The 23185-nt window shown below is 43.8% G+C and overlaps 2 protein-coding genes across 3 annotated transcripts in view; both read left to right on the forward strand.

Moving 5' to 3' along the window:
• IL20RA (interleukin 20 receptor subunit alpha) overlaps positions 1–23185 on the forward strand; it is a 47535-nt gene that overhangs the window by 6504 nt on the left and 17846 nt on the right. For both annotated transcript variants that reach the window (XM_051854298.2, XM_008263569.4), the window contains exon 2: positions 21612–21747. In XM_051854298.2, coding sequence (XP_051710258.2) covers positions 21671–21747 — 77 coding nt within the window. In that variant the 5' untranslated portion in view covers positions 21612–21670. The remainder of the gene's footprint in view (positions 1–21611; positions 21748–23185) is intronic.
• On the forward strand, positions 15034–16787 carry LOC100349506 (non-selective voltage-gated ion channel VDAC1-like). The gene is given in 2 exon segments (XM_051854302.2): positions 15034–15850; positions 15853–16787. Coding segments are annotated over 2 exon segments (849 nt in total). The 5' UTR covers positions 15034–15126; the 3' UTR covers positions 15978–16787.

The raw sequence follows: 23185 nt of genomic DNA on the forward strand, positions 1-23185 counted from the left end.
GTCTCACACGCAGATACAGGGACCCCAGGACTTAGACCATCTTCTACTCTTTTCGCAGGCTGTAGGAGGGAGCTGAGTGGGAAGAGGAGCAGCCGGGACTCAAACTGGCACCCATATGTGATGACAGTATTGCAGGAGGTGGCTTTACATGCTATGCCACAGCACCGGCCCTTCATTGTGTTCATTTTTTTTTTTTTTACTTATTTTTTGACAGGTAGAGTTATAGACAGTGAGAGAGACACAGAGTAAGGTCTTCCTTCCACTGGTTCACTCCCCAAATGGCTGCCACAGCCGGTGCTGCAACGATCCAAAGCCAGGAGCCAGGTGCTTCCTCCTGGTCTCCCATGTGGGTACAAGAGCCCAAGTACTTGGGCCATCCACCACTGCCTTCCCGGGCCACAGCAGAGAGCTGGACTGGAAGAGGAGCAACCAGGACTAGAACCGGCTCCCAAATGGGATGCCAGCGCTGCAGGTGGAGGATTAACCAAGTGAGCCACAGTGCCAACCCATTGTGTTCATTTTCAAGATGAGTTACAAGCAAGCAGTAGACACCTGTGGTATTAGTTTCTGAAGGCCATCACAACAAGATTCCAGAAACTGGGTGGCTTAAGTGACGTCACCTCATCATCTCACTGTGCTGGAGAGGAGATGTCTGAAGCCATGGCATCAGCAGGGTTGGTTTCCTGTGAGACAGCAAGGGAGAACCTGCCACATTCCTGCCTCCTTGCTTCTGGTGGCTGTCCACATGCCTTCATCTTTCCACGGTGTTCTTCCTGGGTCTCATCTCACTTTTTTCCAGAAGATTCTGTGCGTGTTGATCTCTGTCAAAGTTTCTCCCCACCCCCCACATACACACACACTTTTTATTAATAAAGACACCATCAGTGTTAGATTTCTGCCCATGCTAAAGACTTCTTATTAATTTGCTCATCTCTGTAAAAATCCTATTTCCAGTTGCAGTCCTATTCTGAGATACTGGAGATGAAGATTTTAACTCATTGCTTTGGGGTAGAGCAGTTCGACTCCTAACACCTGCCATGCCCTCAGAGATTTGTCGGGGAGTGAGCAGAATCCATCGAGTTGGCCTCCCATGTGGAGAAAAGCCGATTTTTTCAGCCCAGGCAGTTGTTCTTCATCTTCATCAGATCGATGGCCCGTGTCCGTGGAAATGTCAGGGCGGAAAGGCTCTTCTGAGAAAGTTGAAGGCAGAGACGAGATCTTCTCCTGCACTCTTCGTAAGATGAACATAAGGGAGAACTGTCCATGGGTGCTCAGTAAAGACTAATGAGGCTCGCATTTCTTCAGGAGAGGAACTTGCTCTACTTCATCCTCTGCCGCTCTGGGCGGGTGCTTTCATTGCAAACCCTCTGCTTGCTCCAACAAGGACCTGTCCTTGTGTAAGGCACAGCTGTCCATATTGTTTCAACCCAGTGTCCCTCTCCATTTGAAGTTAAAATGTGTGCTTTGTAAAATAACTACTAAATTATCTACTGAGTGCTCAACTTGTTATTTTTAAATGAGTACACAGATTTTAAGTGCAAAATGGTGTATCACACACAATCCATAACAGGAGAATGATATATTCGAGGTAATGAGATTTAACAATACTGGATTACCTTAAAACATGTCTCCACTTCGAGTTTTCAAAACTTTTACATAGGGACAGATGTTTGGCCTAGTGGTTAACACACCCATGTCCCACAAGGGTTCAATTTCTTGATGTAGTTCCTGAATTCCAATTTCTGTGGATGCAGACCCTGGGAAGCAATGGTGATGGCTCAACTAAGTGGATTCCTGACACCCATATAAGAGACCTGGATTGAGTCTGGGTCCTGGCTTCAACCACAGCCTTGCCCACTAGCCCAGGCCATTGTAGGTATTTTGGGAGTGAACCAGCAGCCTGGAGTTCCTTCTGTGTGTGTGTGTGTGTGTGTGTGTGTGTGTCTGCCTTTTCAATAAATAAATTTTTTAAAAGATTTTATTTAATTGAGAGGTAGAGTTACAGACAGTGAGAGAGACAGAGAGAAAGATCTTCCTTCCATTGGTTCACTCCCCAGATAGCCACAATGGCCGGAGCTGTGTCAATCCGAAGCCAGGAGCCAGGTGCTTTTCCTGGTCTCCCATGTGGGTGCAGGGGCCCAAGCACTTGGGCCATCCTCCACTGCTTTCTCAGGCCATGGCAGAGATCTGGATTGGAAGAGAGACAGCCAGGAATAGAACTCGTGCCTATATGGGATGCCCGCACTGCAGGCAGAGAATTAACCTATTGCGCCATGGCACCGGCCCCCAATAAATAAATTTTTAAGTTTAAATATATCCCAAGTTAATATGATTTTTAAGTTAGTATTCCTTAGAGTGCTTTTCCTTCATAGGTTGCCATCCTTTTTATGTAAAATATTTGTAATCCAGTATAAATTCGTCTTTTTACTTCAAATAATAGCAAGAAAATAAAGCTGAATATTTCACTAAGCATAGTCTATCTATAAATTACCAAGCAGTTAATATTCCTTTTCACACACCTTTCTTCTAAAACTAAAAATGAACAAACAAAAAACCAATAGCTACAAAATCCCATGAAAAGGATAATTTGTCCGAGAGTGAGAGTTTTCCAGTGAGTGGGAGTCAGGAGCTCTGGGCCTGTAGACTGACCTCAAGGTCACTGGCAGGCATGGTGGCCAACTTGTCTGTGGGTCTTTGCAATACTGAGCCAAAGTGCCAGCAGTTATTGGAAAGCACAAACACCGCAGCTGTGGTTTCTAATACAGCTTCTTCTACTTCCTTAGTCAATACTGTCATTTAAAGATCCTGTCAGCTTAATGAATGTGAGCAAAGGGCATATCTCAATTGCTCGTCTCCATGTTGTTTGTGCTGTTCTGATGTTGTCAACCCAACAGTGGATTAAATAGTGCCCCACAGAAAGTCATGTCCAGGGGCTGGCATTGTGGTGCAGTGGCTTAAGCTGCCTCTTGGGACATTTGCATTCCACATTGGAGTGCCCATACAAGCTCCAGTGACTGCTTTTCCCGTACAGCTCCCGGCTAATGTGCCTGGAAAGCAGCAAATGATGGTTGAAGTATCTGAGTCCTTGCCACTCCCATGGGAAACCCAGATGGAATTCCTGCCTTCTGGCTTCTGGCTGGCTCAGCTCCAGCTGTTGCTACCACATGAGGAATGAACCTATGGATGGAAGAGCTCTCTCTCGCTCTCTCACTCTGTGTGTGTGTGTGTGTGTGTGTGAGAGAGAGAGAGAGAGAGAGAGAGACTCCACCTTTCAAATAAATAAATAAAATCTTTTACTGAAAAGTCCACCACCCTCCCAACCTCAGCATGTGACCTTATTTGGAAATAGGATCTTCGTAGTGTAATTTGGTTAAGGATCTCAAGATGAAATCATCTTAGAATTAGGATGCTTGTAAGAAGAGGAGGGGACTCAGAAAGGCCGTGAGAAGACAGAGGTACGTAGAGACGGCAGCTCTTGTACCATGAGCCAAAGGCCAAGGAACACCTGAGACCACTAGCAGTTGGGGAAGGCGAGGAAGGATCCCTTTCCTCGACACTTCTGAGCAGTCGCAGCCCTCCTAACTCCCTGATGTCAGACATGCAGCCTGCAGAACTGGGAGAGAATATGTGTCCTGTTGCTTTAAGCTACACACTTAGTGATATTTTGTTATGGCAGCCACAAGAAAGTAATACAGGGGTCTTTAACTCTTCCCCACGGGTCCTATCTTCACAGTTGCTCTGCTTTTATGCAGGACCACTTACGCTTTTTCAAGGCATAATTCAACCCTAACAAGATCCGGCCCTCGTCGTCTTGGTCGCCCTCACAAACATCCCAACATCTCCCTGTCCCTGCAGGGAAGAGTGACTCCTGCGGGCCGTGTGTTCTGAAGGCTGCTGTGTTCTTCCGTCTCCATGGTGCTCAGCTGGGAGGTCTGAGAGCCCACAGTCAACCTCATTTGTCTCAGAATACCCACCAAAATGCCCAGAGGTTGTCTGATTGAAAGCTGATAGGAAATGCAACATTGAATTATTGCTCCAGCGTGCGTCTGCTGAAATGTAAAGAAAGTCCCCGTGGCCAGGACCTCGGAGCAGAAGAAGGGGAGGAATGGCAGCCGGAAGTCAGCAGAGAGGAGACCAGCCCCTTCTCTTCTGCTGCTGCTTTGTGGGCAAGTCCCATATCACACCCCACAGTAGACCCCTGCATGCACATTGCCAGGCCAGCACTTTCCCTCCACCTGCCTAGGAGAGCCTTCTCCAGTCATGCCTTGCCCTCGGGGCTGGCCAGTCCTAGGGACAGTTGCCACTGGATCTGATTCCCCTTATCCCTCTCTGGCTGCTGGGAACAGCCCTGGGTAGTACTTCTCAGATTTGCTTCCGGAGGCTCCCCTCAGAGAGTTTCCCACAGTATTACCTAAGCCTTGTCACAATGCCACAGTCTTTCTCTCCCACTGAACTCATTGCAATTCATACTGAGTGAGTGAGCCCTACACTGGAGTTCTAATGATTCTTTTCCATTGCTTTGATCACAGCCTGGATACAAGATTATATCAAGGACATACAAAATTTTGGGGGACAGGCATTTTGACACAGCAGGTTAAAGGTTAAGCTGTGTTTGAGACTCCTGGGCCCCATATTGGAGTGTGTGGGATCGAGTCTTGCCTCTGCTTCTAATCCAGCTTCCTGCTAATACCTCCTGGGAGGAAACAGACAATGGCATAAGTACTCAAGCTCCTGCCACTCAGATGGGAGACCTGGATGAAGTTCCAGGCTCCTGACTTTAGCCTGGCCCAGCCCTGGCTGTTGCACACATTTGGGGAGTGAACCAGTAGATGGGAGTGCTCTCTCGCTCACTCTCTCTGCCTCTCAAATTTAAAAGAAAGACTCAATACCATCCTTCTGCTTCTTTGCTTCTTTCTCTTCTCTTAAGGAAAATGATGTCATAAGTTGATGTGTAAATTAAATAGACAAACGTAAAAATTGAAGAAAGTTATCTTTCTTCAATTTCTTCCATTGGTTCACTCTCCAGATGGCCACAATGGCCAGAGTGAACCAATGTGATCTTTATGAATGAATGTGGCACCTTAGAAGAGGGTGTTTTTTCATCACATTGATCCTATTTATTTTTTGTTAAATAGCTTTGCTGTTTCTTCTCAACAGAGGCACTGACTGATGTAAGCATTGAAAATTCACACACTGATGACATTCTTCACAGTTCTTTGATGAAAATGGATGGGATAAAATCTTTGTTTTACTTTCTCTATCCCCTTGCTAATCTTTTGTCCACCATTTACATTTTATCTTTTCTATTAATTTTTACTTACAAATGTCCAATATATACTTGTTTTTAAAGCTCCCTTACTTTTTAAATTTATTTTTGCTCATATTTTCATCTTCTTTATTTTATTAAAGTGCTTTTATTTATTTATTTTGAGAAAGAGAGAGAGGATCCAATTATTTTTGCCATCTCCCAGAATCTGCATTAACAAGGAAGGAGCTGGAATTGGGAGCCCAAGGTGGGACTCAAATGCCAAGAAGTCTGGTGTGGTTTGGAGACACATTGTCCCATGCCTTAACCACTAGATCAAATGCCCACCCCTTACATTTTTATTTTATTGACTTTCTTTTTGAAAATTTCAACCCATGGAGATTTTCCTGGAAAATTTACATTGCCTCTGAAGGAAATATAAAGAAGTACTACCTGTAAAACTCATTTAAAGAATAAAATGGAAGATATATATTCATATTTAATAAATATCTGTTGTTTGAGCTTGGAATTTCCAACAGCTGCTCTTTCTAATACTGATCCCAAGTGGTTTGTCTTTGACGCTATTCTTTCTTTGATATTTTCCTTTCTGAAGCATAGCATCAAGTAGTAGAGATACTAACCCACATTCAAATCTACTTTTCCACAGTTATGATAATATTATTACCAACTGAAACACTTTGGAGATCACAAAATGTGAAGAAAATTAGGTCCCTATTCTCAGAGATAATATTTTCTAACAGGTAGGAGGAGGAAGACATTCAAATAAAAGATGACATAAGGCAGTAGAACTGACTTTTCTAACAAACAATGGGGCTGACATATACAAATTTATAATGGCATCTTCTAAGTAAGCATTTTGGGAAGCTATGCACCAAAGTCTCACAACAATGAATTTCTCAAACTCATTTTTCAGAGATGCAAGTAGACCTGGCTCAGAATATCCCACTAAGTGGCAACCCTTCATCTTTGGGGAGAGAATTTCATTTTCAAAATCCTTCAAAAATCACCTTCAACAAATTTACATAACCAAGCTGGAGAATACTATATAGAGCAAAACCAAGGTGTAACAATTTAAAAACAAAAGTGAATTTTTTTGCATTTTTAAAAGGCAATTGCATTTTTTTGCATACTTGAAGGCAATTGTAGCTGAAAAGAAGTATCTCCCAAATGCCATGAGCTGAACAGTATTCTGGAAATAGTCATAAACCCTTCCAAGTAAATTAACTTGAAGATATGTGTTCTTTGGTAGGTAAACTCCAATATATTTACTTTTACAAGAAGTCTTTGTTTTAAAGTCTTCCTACCAAGCACCACAGCATAATACTCAAAACCATGTTTAAGCACATGGATTTACGTATTCAGATGTGACTACCAAGAAATACATGGATTTTTCTGTATGACTTATGCACCACTCACCCACATAAATATCCACTTAGCTGGCAGGATAAGAATATACTGATGGGTTGTGTCCTGGGATCATAAGACATCTGCTCCATGAAAGCTGAGCCGTCTGTGTGTGTCTGTCCTCAACTGTACTCCAGTGTCTCTCATGGTTTCTATTTCTAGCTCTTAGTAGGCTATAGCCTACTAATGATGAGAATATGTACATTTCCACCAGGCAAAGCTTCAGAGAAGCAGAATCACTTGAGTTTGCCTCATTGACTTTCTTTTTATTTTTTTTAACTTTTATTTAATGAATATAAATTTCCAAAGTACAGCTTATGGACCACAATGGCTTCCCCCCCATAACGTCCCTCCCACCCGCAACCCTCCCCTCTCCCACTCCCTCTCCCCTTCCATTCACATCAAGATTCATTCTCGATTCTCTTTATATACAGAAGATCAGTTTAGCATACATTAAGTAAAGATTTCAACAGTTTGCTCCCACACAGAAACATAAAGTGAAAAATAATAGATGATTTTTTAAATGATGCTGAAATCAGATCAGACCTATTGTCATGTTTAATCCCAGTGAGAGTCAAGTTGGGAATTGATAATTTCTTCTTCTTTTTTTTTTTTTTTACAGAAGATCAGTTTAGTATACATTAAGTAAAGATTTCAACAGTTTGCACCCCCATAGAAACACAGAGTGAAATATACTGTTTGAGTACTCGTTATAGCATTAAGTCTCAATGTACAGCACGCTAAGGACAGAGATCCTACATGAGGAGTAAGTGCACCGTGACTCCTGTTGTTGACTTTACAAATTGACACTCTTGTTTATGGCCTCAGTAATCTCCCCATGCTCCAGTCATGAGTTTCCAAGGCTATGGAAGCCCCTTGAGTTCTCCGACTCTTATCTTGTTTAGACAAGGTCATAGTCAAAGTGGAGGTTCTCTCCTCCCTTCAGAGAAAGGTACCTCCTTCTTTGAAGACCTGTTCTTTCCACTGGGATCTCACTCGCAGAGATCTTTCATTTAGGGTTTGTTTGTTTGTTTGTTTGTTTTGCCTGAGTGTTTTGGCTTTCCATGCCTGAAATACTCTCAGCCTCATTGACTTTCTTCTATCCCTCCTTAGAAGCTTGAATCTATGACATGCACGATTTACACTAAGCACATAACCCTTTCTTCCCCAGTGCTATACTGAAGAGCATTTCCTAAAGGCAGTTGTTGGTGAGTAACTTAGAGCCTGTAGCAGTCAGCACCATGGGCTTGAGCATGCACCCGAGCGCTGAGGAACCACAGGCAACTCATTTGCCCTCTAGGCTTCTGCCTGTCCACTTTTAAGATGAGAACAGTAGCTATGGAAGACAAAACTGAGCTAATAATTACTGAGCTTTTTCTTTGTGACAGCACTCTTCTAGGAACTCTCAATAAAGAATCTTACTTAACCATCCCAGCCAGCCTAAGAGGTAAATAGTGTTGTTCTATTTCACAAGGGAGAAATTGAGACACAGGGATTAATTTATTTAGCAGCTCACAACTGGTAGGGCAGGAAGGAGGCTCCAGTGTGACTCAAGAATGGTTGTTCTAGAAGCTCTCCCTGACCTGCCCACATGAGGAATTATAAAGGTCAGATGATACAGTAGGTAGAAGTCCCCTGTGTACATAGACAGTAATATGGCAGAGAAAACTAGGGCAGTACACAAGTATAGCAATGAATAGTCAAGAAATAATGGTGCGGATGGTGGTTAGGGGAAGAAAATTGAGGTCAAAAGAACTAACATTAGCACCAACCCATGCTCTCTCCTTTATAGAAAATGGTTATATTTTACTAAGGGGATGTCAGACAGAAAATGGTTGTATTCTTTCTTTCTCAGGTAAGTAGTTGCTGAATTGTATTTTAAATGCTGTTTAAAAGACTTGCTTTTCAAGGCACTGTTATATAGTTAGGAGGGAGAAGAAGAGAGGGCAACTACTATCTTTCAAGAGAAATGGTTTGCAACCTGAGACAGAAGAAAATATAACTTTCCTTTCAACATGATACAGTTAGAAAAGTATTTGAGATAATCTGTTTGAAAGCACTCATACCTGTCTTGCCCTTCTTTGGTGGTTAGGATGTAGCTATTTACACCTTCTGCTTCTTGAAATTGGTTAATCATTCTCTGATGCTTTCTGTCCATCAAGTCTTTTTAACCACATTCCTACTGTAGGACACTGACTTGGGGTTGGAATTTATTTCTTGCAGCCTATGAAATTGCCTTCCTATTTAGAAATACACTTGTGTATGTAGCAATCACTTGTCATGCCTACTGTTCCTTCATGAAAAAGCAGCCCTAAGTATCTTCTGATCATAATCTCCGGGCTGCAATAGACGCTTACTAAGGGGATGTCAGGCAGTAACCCCTGGGTGGTTCAGGCCGTTCCATCCCGATTCAGTTGCTCTCGTGAAATGAGTTCAGCCCTATCTCCATGATTTAGATCAGCCCCAAGGGGCCCTGATCAGTTCAGCTCAAAAGCATGCATTTGACAGGTGCTGGGCATACAAAGACTTTTAAGACATGGTGCCCAGCCGGCACCGTGGCTCACTAGGCTAATCCTCTGCCTTGCGGCACCGGCACACTGGGTTCTAGTCCCGCTCGGGGCGCCAGATTCTCTCCCGGTTGCCCCTCTTCCAGGCCAGCTCTCTGCTGTGGCCAGGGAGTGCAGTAGAGGATGGCCCAAGTGCTTGGGCCCTGCACCCCGTGGGAGACCAGGAGAAGCACCTGGCTCCTGCCTTCAGATCAGCACGGTGCACCCACCGCAGCGGCCATTGGAGGGTGAACCAACGGCAAAGGAAGAGCTTTCTCTCTGTCTCTCTCTCTCACTGTCCACTCTGCCTGTCAAAAAAAAAAAAGGAAAAGAAAAAGAAAGAGAAAAAAAGAGACATGGTGCCAGTAACTAACAACTCAGAGTCTCACGATTTTTCCACTGTTCTACCTTCAGAAGGACAGAGCAGGCTTGGGCCTCTGGGAACTGTCTCTGGACAGGGGTTGGGCAGGGCTTATTCAATTTTTTTTTTTTTTTTTTGACAGGCAGAGTGGACAGTGAGAGAGAGAGACAGAGAGAGAAAGGTCTTCCTTTGCCGTTGGATCACCCTCCAATGGCCGCCGCTGCAGCCGGCGCACCGCGCTGATCCGATGGCAGGAGCCAGGATCCAGGTGCTTTTCCTGGTCTCCCATGGGGTGCAGGGCCCAAGCACCTGGGCCATCCTCCACTGCACTCCCTGGCCATAGCAGAGAGCTGGCCTGGAAGAGGGGCAACCGGGACAGAATCCGGCGCCCCAACCGGGACTAGAACCCGGTGTGCCGGCGCCGCAAGGTGGAGGATTAGCCTATTGAGCCACGGCGCCGGCTCAGGGCTTATTCAATTTTAAAGCTTCCCTAGGTAGTCATGAGCTTGAGAAATTTGAATAACCCCGAAGTAGAAGCCCCAAGACTTGAATGTAGTTGGTGGTTCAGTCTCCTGCAATCTGGTCGTTCCTCTCACTATCTGATGAATATACTGTGCAATGGGGAAGTCAGAGGCCTTGGCCACCAAAGAGAGAGAAGTAGGCACCCTGAGCAGATTGCAGAACTCCTAGTGAGTTCACCCTGAGACCCTCACCTCCTTTTACTGATGCTCATAGGTACTAATTAGTCATAGGCTTTTCCTGCATTATAACAAAATGGAAATACTTGTCGCTGTCAGGCATAAAGTTAGAACTGCCATACCCTTGAACGGTAGTCTTAGTATGAGCTTTGAAGCCTTTAGAAAAAACATCACATACCATCTTGCTGCCCATGGATTCAAGGTAACTCTTAGAACCAGTGTAGCAGCCACATTTACAAAACTCCACTAATGAAGGGATCTTAAATTTACCCACTTTAAATCTCATTTCTCCATTCTTTTCTATTGGAACAACAGAAGTGTAGACAGAAAATCTCCTTTTTGTACTCCAATATAGATGAGGCTATGTCAGAAGGCTTTCCCGAAGACCAAGTCTATTTGGGGGCTAATGTAATCTCATCCAACTCTTGCTTTATAAAAACTAAAAGGGGGGAATGTTAGTAAAATGGCACAGTCTTAATCCATGGCACAATCTAAACTCTCACACCATCCTAGGCTCTAGCCCCTGCTGCCATTGCTGGAAGCCAGGTGGCCACAGGACCCAACCACCAGTGTCAGCTCCACCCCCATCCTAATGAGATTCTGTGCTCCTACTTCCCTTCTTGCCCCTCCCCACCCCGCAAAGTTTTAAAAGAACCTTTTCCTGAACACGTGGCTCTTTTTCTCTCTGTCTCCTGATCTTTCCCTCCGTCTCTCTGTCTCTCTCTGTCTCTCTCTCTTTCTTTCACTCTCCCTCTTCCTCTCCCTCTCTCTTTTAGGCTCTCCTTCTCCCTCTTTTCCTTCTTTGCCCCTTCCCTCCAGTCTGTCAGGTTTCTCCCAATAAACTCTTTCCCTTAATGAACAAACAAACAAAGACCAGGTCTATTCAGGCTGCTTTAACAGAGTACTATGGACTCAGTGGTTTATAGACAATAAAAATTTCTTTCTTACAGTCCTGGAGGCTGCAAGTCCAAGGTCAGAGGCACCAGTAGATTCAGTGTGTGGCGAGAGCCCACCTCCTGGGTCACAGACAGAACCCTCTCACTGTGTCCTCGTGTGGTGGAGAGGGCTCCAGGGCCTCTTCTTGCACCAACCCCACACATGAGACCTCCTCCTCACAACCTGGTCACCTTCCAGCAGCCCTCACCTCCAAATGCCATCACGTTGGTGTTGGGATTGAACACACTCATTGGAGGTGGGGAATGCAGGGCTATGTGCATTCGTATTATAGCCCCAAGGTATACCAAAAGGAAAACAAACACTCAGAGGGGACACAAATCTAAATGATGTGGCTTACAAGATAGAAGTAACCTGTAGTCACTTTGCAGGTCATTCAGTGGACACCTCTTTGCCAACCCCTCACAGCTTGATTAAGACAGAAGCCATCATCAATTGCTACAACTCCAGGTGGCTCCCTCAAGTCTCCTTCCTCTGCCCAAAGCCCAGACCCTGGTCAGGGAAGCTCAAAGGGAGCCCAGAGTTCCTGCCCTTTCTCTTCTAGATCCTCTTGCAAAGCCAGTCTCCACGCTAAGTCTGCAGTCAGGAAAGCTCCCTTTACCGAAGACTGTACACACCCTCATGGCTTCACAGTCTATCAGGTCAATAAAATAGCCCAAGCCAATCCTCAGTAAATGATGTGCGATTGGAGGAACAAGGAATCTTTCCATTCTAAAAGACACTGTAGGCAAAGAGGACCAAACGGCATAAAATGGGAGATTGCGTTTGAGTACTGAAGGTAATCTGGTGTGGCTGGTGAACATGGTGTATTGGGCAGAACTGCAAAAGGAGGGAACAGGCCAGACAGTGAAGAACCCGTGTGCCAAACCAAGGCTTTGCTGACACAGCGCTTCCAGGCATGTGTGTGCAACAATCCGTTTAGGTTAGGATGTAAAATCTGTAGAGAATCAGTGCCGTGTTCCCAGGTCATAAATCTACTTTAACAAAAATATCTGTTACCTATAAATTGCCACATAACTTCTGAGATCGATGTGGGTGTGACCTATTTTCACTTTGGCACAGATCAGATTACCTTATCAGTACCAGCAGGGTGGAAAAACAGCCTATCTTAATGGAGTTTGCATTCAGCACTGTGTTTATGTTTTTTAGAGTTGAAACAGTATCCAAAAACTTGCAAAGACTTTTAAGAAAAAAAAAAGATGGATTAATTTGAAAGTCAAAGTTTGCAGAGAGAGAAGGAGAGACAGAAAAAAGATATCTTCCATCCACTGGTTCACTCCTAAGATGGCTGCAACAGCCTGGCTCAACCCTGGTGGAAACCAGAACCCAGGAGCTTTATCCTGGTCTCCCACGTGAGTGGCAGGGGCCCAAGGACTTGGGCCATCTTCTACTGCTTTCCCAGGCCATAGCAGAGAGCTCAATTAGAAGTGGAGCAACCTGGGCACAAACAGGCGCCCACACAGGATGCCAACTTTACCTACTATACCACAACACCAGCCCTTGCAAAGACTTTAAAAAAATTATTTATTTGAAAGTCAGAGCTATAGAGGGGCCAGAAAGAGAGAGAGAGAGAAAGCTTAGCACTTCCATCCACTGGTTCACTTCCCAAAGGGCTGCAATGGCCAGGGCTGGGCCAGGCCAAAGCCAGGAGCCAGGAGCTTCAACCAGGTCTTTCACGGGGTGCAAGGGCCCAAGCACTTGGACTGTCTTACACTGCTTTCCCAGGCACACTAGCAGGGAGCTAGATCAGAAGCAGAGCAGCCAGGACTCAAACCAGTGCCCATATGGGAAACTGGTGCTGCTGATGGTGGTTTAACTTGCTACGCCACAGCGCTGGCCCCAAAGACTTTTTTTTTTAAGATTTATTTATTTATTTGAAAGTTAGAAAGGGAGAGATAGAGATGGGGGTGGGGGAGAGAGAGAGAGAGAGAGAGAGAGAGAGAGAGAGAGAGAGAGAGAGAAGGTGCTTCTATTCACTAGTTCACTACCAAGATGATCACAACAGCCTGGCCTAGCCTTGACTGAAGCCAGGTGCCAGAAGCTTCATCCGAGTCTTCCACATGGGTGGCAGGGGCCCATGGATTTGCGCCATTTTCTGCTACATTTCCCAGGCCATTATCAGGGAGTTGAATCAGAAGTGGAACAGCCAGGACATGAACTAGTGCCCATATGAGATGCTGGTGTTGCCAGCCCTGCTATGCCACTATCCCGGACCTTAAAAAGACTTTTCAAACCACAAGAGAATACTAATCATCAGATTGCCTCTCTTTTTTAAATGTGCTATTTCTCTTCCTTTAAAAAGAGGTGTTAATTTGATTTTTTATCACTCCTTTGCATCCTCAAAACAGATACAGGGAAAATTCATTGATAAATCCTCACTTGCTAATTTAGCTTTCACAGTGCTGCTTCTCCTGGTGAGTCTAGGAGGTCCTGCTTCTACTGCGAATCAACAGCTCCAAGCTGCTGGCCCACCTCCACCTGCACAGCCTGCTCCTTGCCCACTTGGCCTCCTTCCCTGAGGCTCCTGCAGTTACTGTCTTCCTAAGATGGCCATTGCTACTCAGGCCGCCACCAACTTTTTCTCTCCCCGCCCACCAGTAGTGAAGGGATCCATTTGAAACATAACTAGACTCCTGGCCCCTGCTACTGGAAAGCCTTCAATATTTCCCACTGGATTTCAAATATAATTTAGACTCCTTCCCAGGGTTAACAGACCCTGGGGGGATCCAGCTCCATTGTCCTCCTCCACTCTCCTCTTCATGGTTTTCCAGCTACACTGATCTTTGAATAGTTCCAAGGACACTCTCTTCTTGAATGGGCCCTTTTCCATCTTGAAGTCTCTGCCCGAAGTACTGACCTCCACCCCCAGCTCACTGGTGCAGTGGGTTAAGCTGCTGCTTGCAATGCCAGCAGCCTGTATCAGAGTGCTGGTTGGAGTCCTGACTGTTCTGCTTCCAATCCAGCACCCTGCTAATGTACATGGGAAAGCAGCAGAAGGTAGCCTAAGTACTTGTCCCCTGCCACCCATGTGGGAGACCCAGATGGAGTTCCAGGCTCCTGGCCTTGGCCTGGTCCAGCCCCAGCTGTTGCAACCATTTGAGGAGTGAACCAGTGGATGGTAGATGAATGCTTGATATCTCTCTCTCTCTCTCTCTCTCTCTCTCTCTCTCTCTCTTTCTCTCTTTCTCTCTTTCTCTCTTTCTCTCTTTTTCTCTCTCTGCCTTTCAGTTATAATCTTTAAACAAACAAAAAGAAGAATTTCTACTTTCATTGCCTAGGATCAGGTATGGGAGGAAATTAAGGAGATATTCTAGCAGGAAGAGAAATGCATCTCCATCCACTAGTTCACTTCCCAAATGCTCGCAACAGCCAGAGCTAGGTCAGGCTGAAGTCAGGAGTCAGGCACTTCATCTAGGTCTGCCATGCAGTGGCAGGGACCCAAGTACTTCATCCATCAACAGCTGCCTCTCAGACATATTAGCAGGAAACTGGATCAAAAGTGGAGGTGAGAGGTTGGCACTGTGGTGCCAGGTTAAAGCCCTGGCCTGAAGCACCAGCATCCCATATGGGCACCGGTTCTTGTTCCGGCTGCTCCTGTTCTGATACAGCTCTCTGCTATGTCCTGGGAAGGCAGTGGAAAATAGCCCAGGTCCTTGGGCCCCTGCACCCACGTGGGAGACCCAGAAGAAGCTCCTGGCTCCTAGCTTCAGATCGGCACAGCTCCGGCCATTGCGGCCATCTGGGGAGTGAACCAGCAGATGGAAGACCTCTCTCTCTAGCTCTGTATTTCAAATAAATAAAATAAATCTTTAAAAAAAAAGAAGCCTCCCGCTCCTCAGCGCCGCAGCCTCCGCCGCAGCCGCCACCGCTCCCGCCGCCACCGCCGCTGAGTAGAAGATGGCTGTACCTCCCACGTATGCCGATCTTGGCAAATCTGCCAGGGATGTCTTCACCAAGGGCTACGGATTTGGCTTAATAAAGCTTGATTTGAAAACAAAGTCCGAGAATGGATTGGAATTTACAAGCTCAGGCTCAGCCAACACTGAGACCACCAAAGTGACGGGCAGTCTGGAAACCAAGTACAGGTGGACCGAGTATGGGCTGACGTTTACGGAGAAATGGAACACCGACAACACGCTGGGCACCGAGATCACCGTGGAAGACCAGCTTGCACGTGGACTGAAGCTGACCTTCGATTCCTCCTTCTCGCCTAACACTGGGGAAAAAAATGCTAAAATCAAGACAGGCTACAAGCGGGAGCACATCAACCTGGGCTGCGACGTGGATTTCGACATCGCTGGGCCCTCCATCCGGGGCGCTCTGGTGCTGGGTTACGAGGGCTGGCTGGCTGACTACCAGATGAACTTTGAGACTGCCAAGTCCCGAGTCACCCAGAGCAACTTTGCCGTCGGCTACAAGACCGACGAATTCCAGCTCCACACTAATGTGAACGATGGAACGGAGTTTGGCGGCTCCATTTACCAGAAGGTGAACAAGAAGCTGGAGACGGCCGTCAATCTTGCCTGGACAGCAGGAAACAGTAACACTCGCTTTGGAATAGCAGCCAAGTATCAGATCGACCCTGACGCCTGCTTCTCGGCAAAAGTGAACAACTCCAGCCTGAAGGATTAGGATACACTCAGACCCTAAAGCCAGGTATCAAACTGACGCTCTCAGCTCTGCTGGATGGCAAGAACGTCAACGCTGGCGGCCACAAGCTTGGTCTAGGACTGGAGTTTCAGGCATAAATGAATACTGTGCAAGCGTTTAATTTTAAACTATTTTGCAGCATAGCTACCTTCAGAATTTAGTGTACCTTTTGATGTTGTCTGTCTGGGATGCAAGTGTTGCTCAGTATCACGGTAGAGCTTCAGGTTACAGGTGTTACCCTGCGGAGGTACAGAAGAAACCCCAGTCCAAGGAGAGGTCCTTGCAGCTGCAGACTTGGGGGACTTAGTGACTCCCAGAGATGCCAGGTTTCTTTTTTATCTACAAATAGATGCAATGGAAGCTGATACTGTGTAGACACTTTGTAAATCCACATTGAGTGAATGGAACCGTGGCCTCCTAACCTGCGGATGAGAGGCTTGTAGCTTGATAGGGTGTACAGACTCATCCGAAAGGGACTTTTTAGACAGATCTTCATGACCTTGCCCCACCCCAGTCCATCATCTCCTCTTTTACACCAAAAAGTAGTTTGCTGGGTGTGGTAGCTGTGTCCTTCGTGCCATTCAGGGGTGGAGAGGGTGGATGTGACGAATCCAACGATTCAGACTCAGTTCCTTCTTGTGTTGCTCAGAGCATGAAATCACTTCTGCAGCTCAGGCGAAGCGTGGGGCAGAGCCGGTGTGATTGTGATCCTGGGGTGACAACACCCGGAATCTAAATTGGACTTCTGTTGTATTCTCACCACTCAGTTTATTTTTTAGCAGTTTAATGGGTACATTTTAGAGTCTTTCATTTTGTGTGGAATTAGATTCCTCCCCTTCAAATGCTGTAATTAACATCACTTAAAATAAAACTTGAATAAAATATTGAAACCTAAAAAAAAAAAAAAAGAAGCCTGAGTTTGTTGTGGAAAGTGCATAGAACCATGTTGGCTGCACAGTAAGACGTCAATAGATGTTAGCAACTACTTTTATTAAGTGCAGGCCAATTTGCCACACAACTACATATTACATCAACTAACACATAAAGATTTCATCAATATGTGTTTTTTCTTAAGTCCTGTGCAAACTGAGTTATATATATATATATATATATATATATATATATAGTTGTATTATACCTACTATTAAAACAGGGCTTTGTAGCCTGTGAAGAGTGGATCTCTTTCAACATTCACTGTAATCCTACCTAAAAAGATCTCTTATGTCCTTATGGAAATCAGAACTCATCCACAGGAGCAAGTGGTCCATGTGAGAGAATCCAAGGCAAATCATGACAATTCAATAATCAACAAAAATTATAAATTATACCAGTGAACAAATTATGACCAGCTCACAACAATTGCTAAGTACCCATTTCTGGAAATAACACTTTTATGAGCACAGAAACAAGATGTGCTTGATACCAATAAGGGTAACTAACATGGCTTAATTTGCTCTGATGAAAAAAAATGGTTCATAAAGCAGCAGACCATGTCATAGCAAAGAATATTTTGTGTCCTAGGGAGATTTAGAGATGGGCTGATACCAAGAGGCACCCTACTTTTCCCATGATAGGACTGCTGCTGGATAATACTTTCATTTATTGACAAGGAGATGGTCCAAAACAGTTATCTTTTCTGCCTATGCAATCAATAATATCAACCCAAAAGAAGAATCTGCAGAAAAGCTGTAGTATTCTTTTTCTGGAAATAGTCGACAAATCAGTCACAGCCATGGTAAAATGGTTTTCTATTCAAGGTGTTTAGTGCTCTGAGTTCTTGTTGGTACAACAAGCTTAACTAAGAATTTATCTTTTCTGAAAAATGTTTATTTTTTATTTGAAAAGTAGAATGACACAGAGAGAGAGAGAGAGAGAGAGAGAGAGAGAGAGAGATCTCCCATTCACTGGGTCACTCCCCAAATACCTGCAAGTGCCAGGCTGGGCCAGCCTGAAGCCAGGACCCAGGAACTCCATCCAGGTCTCCGATGTGGGTAGGAGGAGCCCAATTACTTGGGCCATAATCCACTGCTTTCCCAGACACATTAGCAGTAAACTGGATAGAAAGCAGAGGAGCCAGGACTCAATCAGCACTCCAATATAGAATGTGGGCATTGCAAGCCACAATACTCATCCCAGACATTTGTCTTTAAAAAACTCTAAAATGTGGTTGCTGTGAGCCTCATTTTCTATTTAAAGTGTAAGTTTGTGATCTTTGCATCGGCTTTTAATTTCTTCATAAAGAGAGAAGTTGACTATTAAAAAGAATGTTTTCCAAGATCATTAAAATAGCAGTTGCCTATAACATTATTGGGAATGGAGGGGATCAGGTTTTTTTCTTCCTCCAGTTTAATTTGCTTCTTTTTCTAGTGATTGGTCTCTCTTAGTTTCTTTTATGTTTAGGTTCATTCTTGTATTTGTTCACTACTGCTATGTAACCGGTTACCTCAAGCTTAGCAGCTTAGAACAACAAATACTATCTCACACAGTTTCTGAGAGTCAGGGTCCTATGATGCTTTGTGGTTGTGGTTCAAGGTTTCTTACAGAAGTGTAGCCAAAAGGTAGCCCAGAGCTGCAGTCTTCTGCAGGCTCAGCTGGGGCCAGAGGAACCCTGTTTACACTCACCAATGTGCCTCTTGCCAGGAGATTCCATTCAGTTCTTCCCCAACTGTTGCAAGCCCCCTACTTTTGAGATGGACCTCTCCATAGCACAGGGCTCCTCACAATAAGGCAACAGTTTTACCCAGAGAATGTGACCCAAGAGAGCAAAAACAAGATAGAAGCCACAAGTATATTTTATAACCTAACCTTGGAAGTATACATCAACACTTCTGTCATATCCTACTGGTCACATAGATGAACCCAGGTATAAAGAGGGACAGAACTGTACAGGCTATCATTGCTACAGAAAGGGATCTTCCAAGGAGGTCATCTTGAAAACTTTCTCTCACAATTGTGGTGAGAGATTTGACTTATTTAGATGTAGACCTGCAGAAGAGGTATCTAGATAGTTCGCAGCACTTATTATCAAATACATTTCCTTTTCAAAAAATAAGATGGGATGATAAAATTTTTAATGTTTTATTATCATGTTATTAATTCCTTTTGTTTAACCTATTATTAGAGTTTGTCAGTGTTTTGAATTGGCATAGCATCAGGGTAGAATCATTTTAAAAAGTACAAAGCATTAATCAGAGAATCTGTTGAATCAGTGAACATTAATGATTGAAAGCACATTCCAGATTATAGTTCATTTCAGAGAATCAAGAAGCAATAAATGAAAGTGATCAATGCATTCCTTTTATTCCAAGCTATTTCTAGAAACTTTTGGGAGTATGTTTTAGGCATCTTGAGGGATCTTTGATTTGTTTGCTTTTATTAAAAGACAAATAGAAACCAGTGTTGTAGGAGATAAAAGGTTTGTACAGCTTGAACACTGAGTAAGTATTCGAGGACTATAATATCTATGATAACCTGTGTTTTATTTATAACTCGAAATTCATGTTGCCACAAATCAGATTATCCTGTTTCCTTATCAGTTAGTTCTACAAAGCCATGTTCTGGCAATGTCTTTCATCCATAATATTATAATGCACAGTCTTTTAAATTTTTGTTTATTATATGATGCTAACTTCTTGTCACATGTTCTCCAGAACCACAGCATTTTAGATCTGGAAATATCCTTGGGATTTTTTGTGAAGGAGTAGGAGACACTGCATTCAGTGGTGCTGCTTCCCCACATTCTCTCTTTCATAAAAACCAATTAAACCTTAGAACCTAATAATATCACAAAGCAATTTTAATTTTTTTTTTTTATTTTTGACAGGCAGAGTGGACAGTGAGAGAGAGAGACAGAGAGAAAGGTCTTCCTTTGCCGTTGGTTCACCCTCCAATGGCCGCCGCTGCAGCCGGCGCACCGCGCTGATCCGATGGCAGGAGCCAGGATCCAGGTGCTTTTCCTGGTCTCCCATGGGGTGCAGGGCCCAAGCACCTGGGCCATCCTCCACTGCACTCCCTGGCCATAGCAGAGAGCTGGCCTGGAAGAGGGGCAACCGGGACAGAATCCGGCGCCCTGACCGGGACTAGAACCCGGTGTGCCGGCGCCGCAAGGTGGAGGATTAGCCTATTGAGCCACGGCGCCGGCCACACAAAGCAATTTTAAATCATTGACAATTATTCACTGTGCGTGGTATCCTGAAAATGTCGATACAGGCCGCAGTGGTTCCAAAGAGTTAGGAGAACTGAAAGCAAAGATAAACACAGAGCAAGCTAAGTCCTTCTGAGGTTCTCTCCACATCTATTTACATATACCTTCTCACTGAGCAGTTGACATGACTTCTCTTTAAGTATTTAACTTTCTTCTTAAAAGTAAAACTGAGATATTTTTAAAATAAACAAGCTTGAAAGTCAGAGTCACTACAAATATTGCACATGCACATATACCTGTGAATGCACATTCAACTACTTATATGTTAGAGAGCTTACTTTGTTTAGAATCCAGGTCAGCTTACAAAGCTTAATTCTAAAGTAAAGAATGCTTTTCTTCCTTCTCGTTTGCTGTGGAAATAATACATCACATAGAGCTAGTCTTAGCCAAAGATTACTCCACACATAAAGAAAATACCTTTCTCTGACATTAGTCCCAGCCAATTTACACAAGTATTATAGGACTTAACCAGGCTGAACCAGCCCCCAGTGACTGAGCCTTTCATGAATTTGATTTGTAATATCAAAATTTGATATTTTCCAAGGTTATTGATTAGAAATGCATATTCGTGATAAGAGAAGCTCTTTGTAAAACCTGATTGCTTTGTGGTTTTACCAATATCTTAAATTAGTATTTTGATTCCTATATATTACCTCTGAGTTTTCTTATTTATTTTAGTTTGAGGATCTTCCTTATTTTCATTTATAAGAAATTATTCCCCACTCTGTCTTATCCCTTTCTAATTTTAGGATAGTTTCTCAGTTCTTTACCATTTCTTTACAGAGGATTTCTATAAAATGATCCTTTAGGATGCCATTAGGTAAACATGTCAGTATTTAATTAAATAAAGTAAAGCTTTCCAATTTAATCTAATTATTTCTTTATTATATACTTTAGCAAAACAGACCCCAATTCTAATTTCCAAAACTCTGGCCTTTTAGGGGCATCTATCCTAAATGTATTTCCATATCTAATATAGGTTGGCTTCAGTTATCTGCTGGTGCATCACAAGCTACCCCAAAGCTTAGTACTTACAAACAGTACTTTTATCATTTCTCACAATTCTGGGGATTGACCTGGGCTCAGCTGGGTGGTTCTTCTGCTGGTCTCATTTAGAGTCTCTCAAGCAGCATACGGGGCTGGAATGATTTCTTTCTGGCCCCTTAGTTGGAAGGCTGGGCTCAGCTGAGATACAGGATCAACTGAGCCTCTCTTTCATGTCACTTCTCAGCATGATCTGTCCAACAGGCATGTTTTACATGGCATTCATGGCTTTCAAAAGAGCAAAAGTGGAATCTCCCAGGCCTCTTTATGGCTCAGTCCCATAGTCACTTCTGTCAGATATCTTTAGTTGAAGTGGGTCACAAGGTCAGCTCAGATTCCATTTGGGAGGAAATTCACAGGGCATGCGTACTGAAAGGCATGGTTCATTGACGGTATCTCTAGAGATGGTCTAGTGCTTATCCTACAGAGATTGTATTTTCCATGCCTTCCACCAAAACTTTCATTTACCCTACTCCTTTTTTAGTTCCCTGTGTCTCTGGTGATTTGCCTAAGCCTACAGATGTCACCTTCTTGTCCATAAACATGAAGAATGTTCTACAGTGGAACCCACCAGAGGGTCTACATGGAGTTGATGTTACCTACACTGTGCAGTATTTCATGTGAGTTGGACCCTTCCTTTTTGACTAATTTATAAACACACAATTCAGACTCCTGTTTACTGTGCAAGATAAGCCATCTATGTTAATTCCACTAGTGTTTGAAACAGAGAAAAGTTTTGGATTTTTCATGTTAAGTTTTCTTGGGATGTTTTGTTAGATTAAGTTAGAAAATGGTTTCTTCATGTACAGGAAAACACTGGGTATTCAGTTAGAAGGAGTTATTTAAAGAGGAAAGAAGCTTGTCATATCATTATTCTGTGGCTCAGAAAACAAGGCAATCTATCGCTGAAACTTCCAAGCTTACTAGAATTGGAGGTATTCTTAGACTTCATGAAACCAAGTGCCACATTCCATGAAAACAGCTGTTAATATTAAAGCCTGTAATGGATGGGCCTTTTTACTTTTCACCTCTCCCTCAAAAACATTAACAAGAAAAAGTACAAAACAGACAATGTCCATCTTCAGAGAACAAAGGAAATAGCCACAATCCCAGATCACAAACTATGAAGCATTCAAGCCCAACATTGTGGAATCTGAAGGTAAACAGCTGCAGAAGCTGAAATCAAACCCAAACCTTCTCAAATTCCAACAGCAGAAAATGATTGCACAAGAATGAGTGTGGCAGTCCTAAGAGGTCTACCTAACAATGTAACTCTGTGGGAATCTGAGGATTCCCACCTCTAGAAACTGATGAAATATTCCCCATCAAGTCCCAGGTAGGTGCCACAGCATGTCAGAGAAGGAAGATCTGAAACAGAAATAATGTTCAAGAAGCATTTGCCTGTGGAGGCCAGGTCTCATCCCAGGGAGAAGCCTGGAGTGAGACACGTTCAGGAGAGAAGGGAGGTGGTGATGGCTGGGAGGCAGCCCAGGAAGGCCATGACCCTGTGGACATTCCATGAGCCACATCAGCCTCCTGCCATCCAAATGTGAGGACATAGGTGAGGGGTTGTTTTACAGAAACGCGTTTAAAATTGTAGAGAACAAAATCTCATTATCTGACCCCTACTCCTGCACCCATCTTCATAATACTCAGCAAAGAGCTGACCCCATTCAAAGAGTGATAAACCCAAAAGAACCAGTACAGCACCCATCCAAAATTATGGGCAGGAAGGAAACAGAAAGAAGAACCCTGGAGAAAAGTTACAACAATCGCTTCCCATGGAAGTAAGAGAAGAATTCAGATAAACAATTGTCCATAGTTGTGTAGGGTTCATAAACAGCATGATCTCTAGAGTAAAGCTCAAAGAAGAGAAAACTGTGCAAGAAGAGACTATCAGATAATGAGGAGGGAACCTTTTTTCAAAAGTTGGAAAATCAAAATATTATATAGCCTGTTATAGCTAACTGATAGTAATGACTGAACAAGAAGTAAAGACTACTTGGGATTGTATATTATAAATACAAGCAATAGCTAGGAAAACTTAATAAAAACAGC

Source organism: Oryctolagus cuniculus, chromosome 5 (assembly GCF_964237555.1).
Source record: "Oryctolagus cuniculus chromosome 5, mOryCun1.1, whole genome shotgun sequence".
Classification (NCBI taxonomy): domain Eukaryota; kingdom Metazoa; phylum Chordata; class Mammalia; order Lagomorpha; family Leporidae; genus Oryctolagus; species Oryctolagus cuniculus.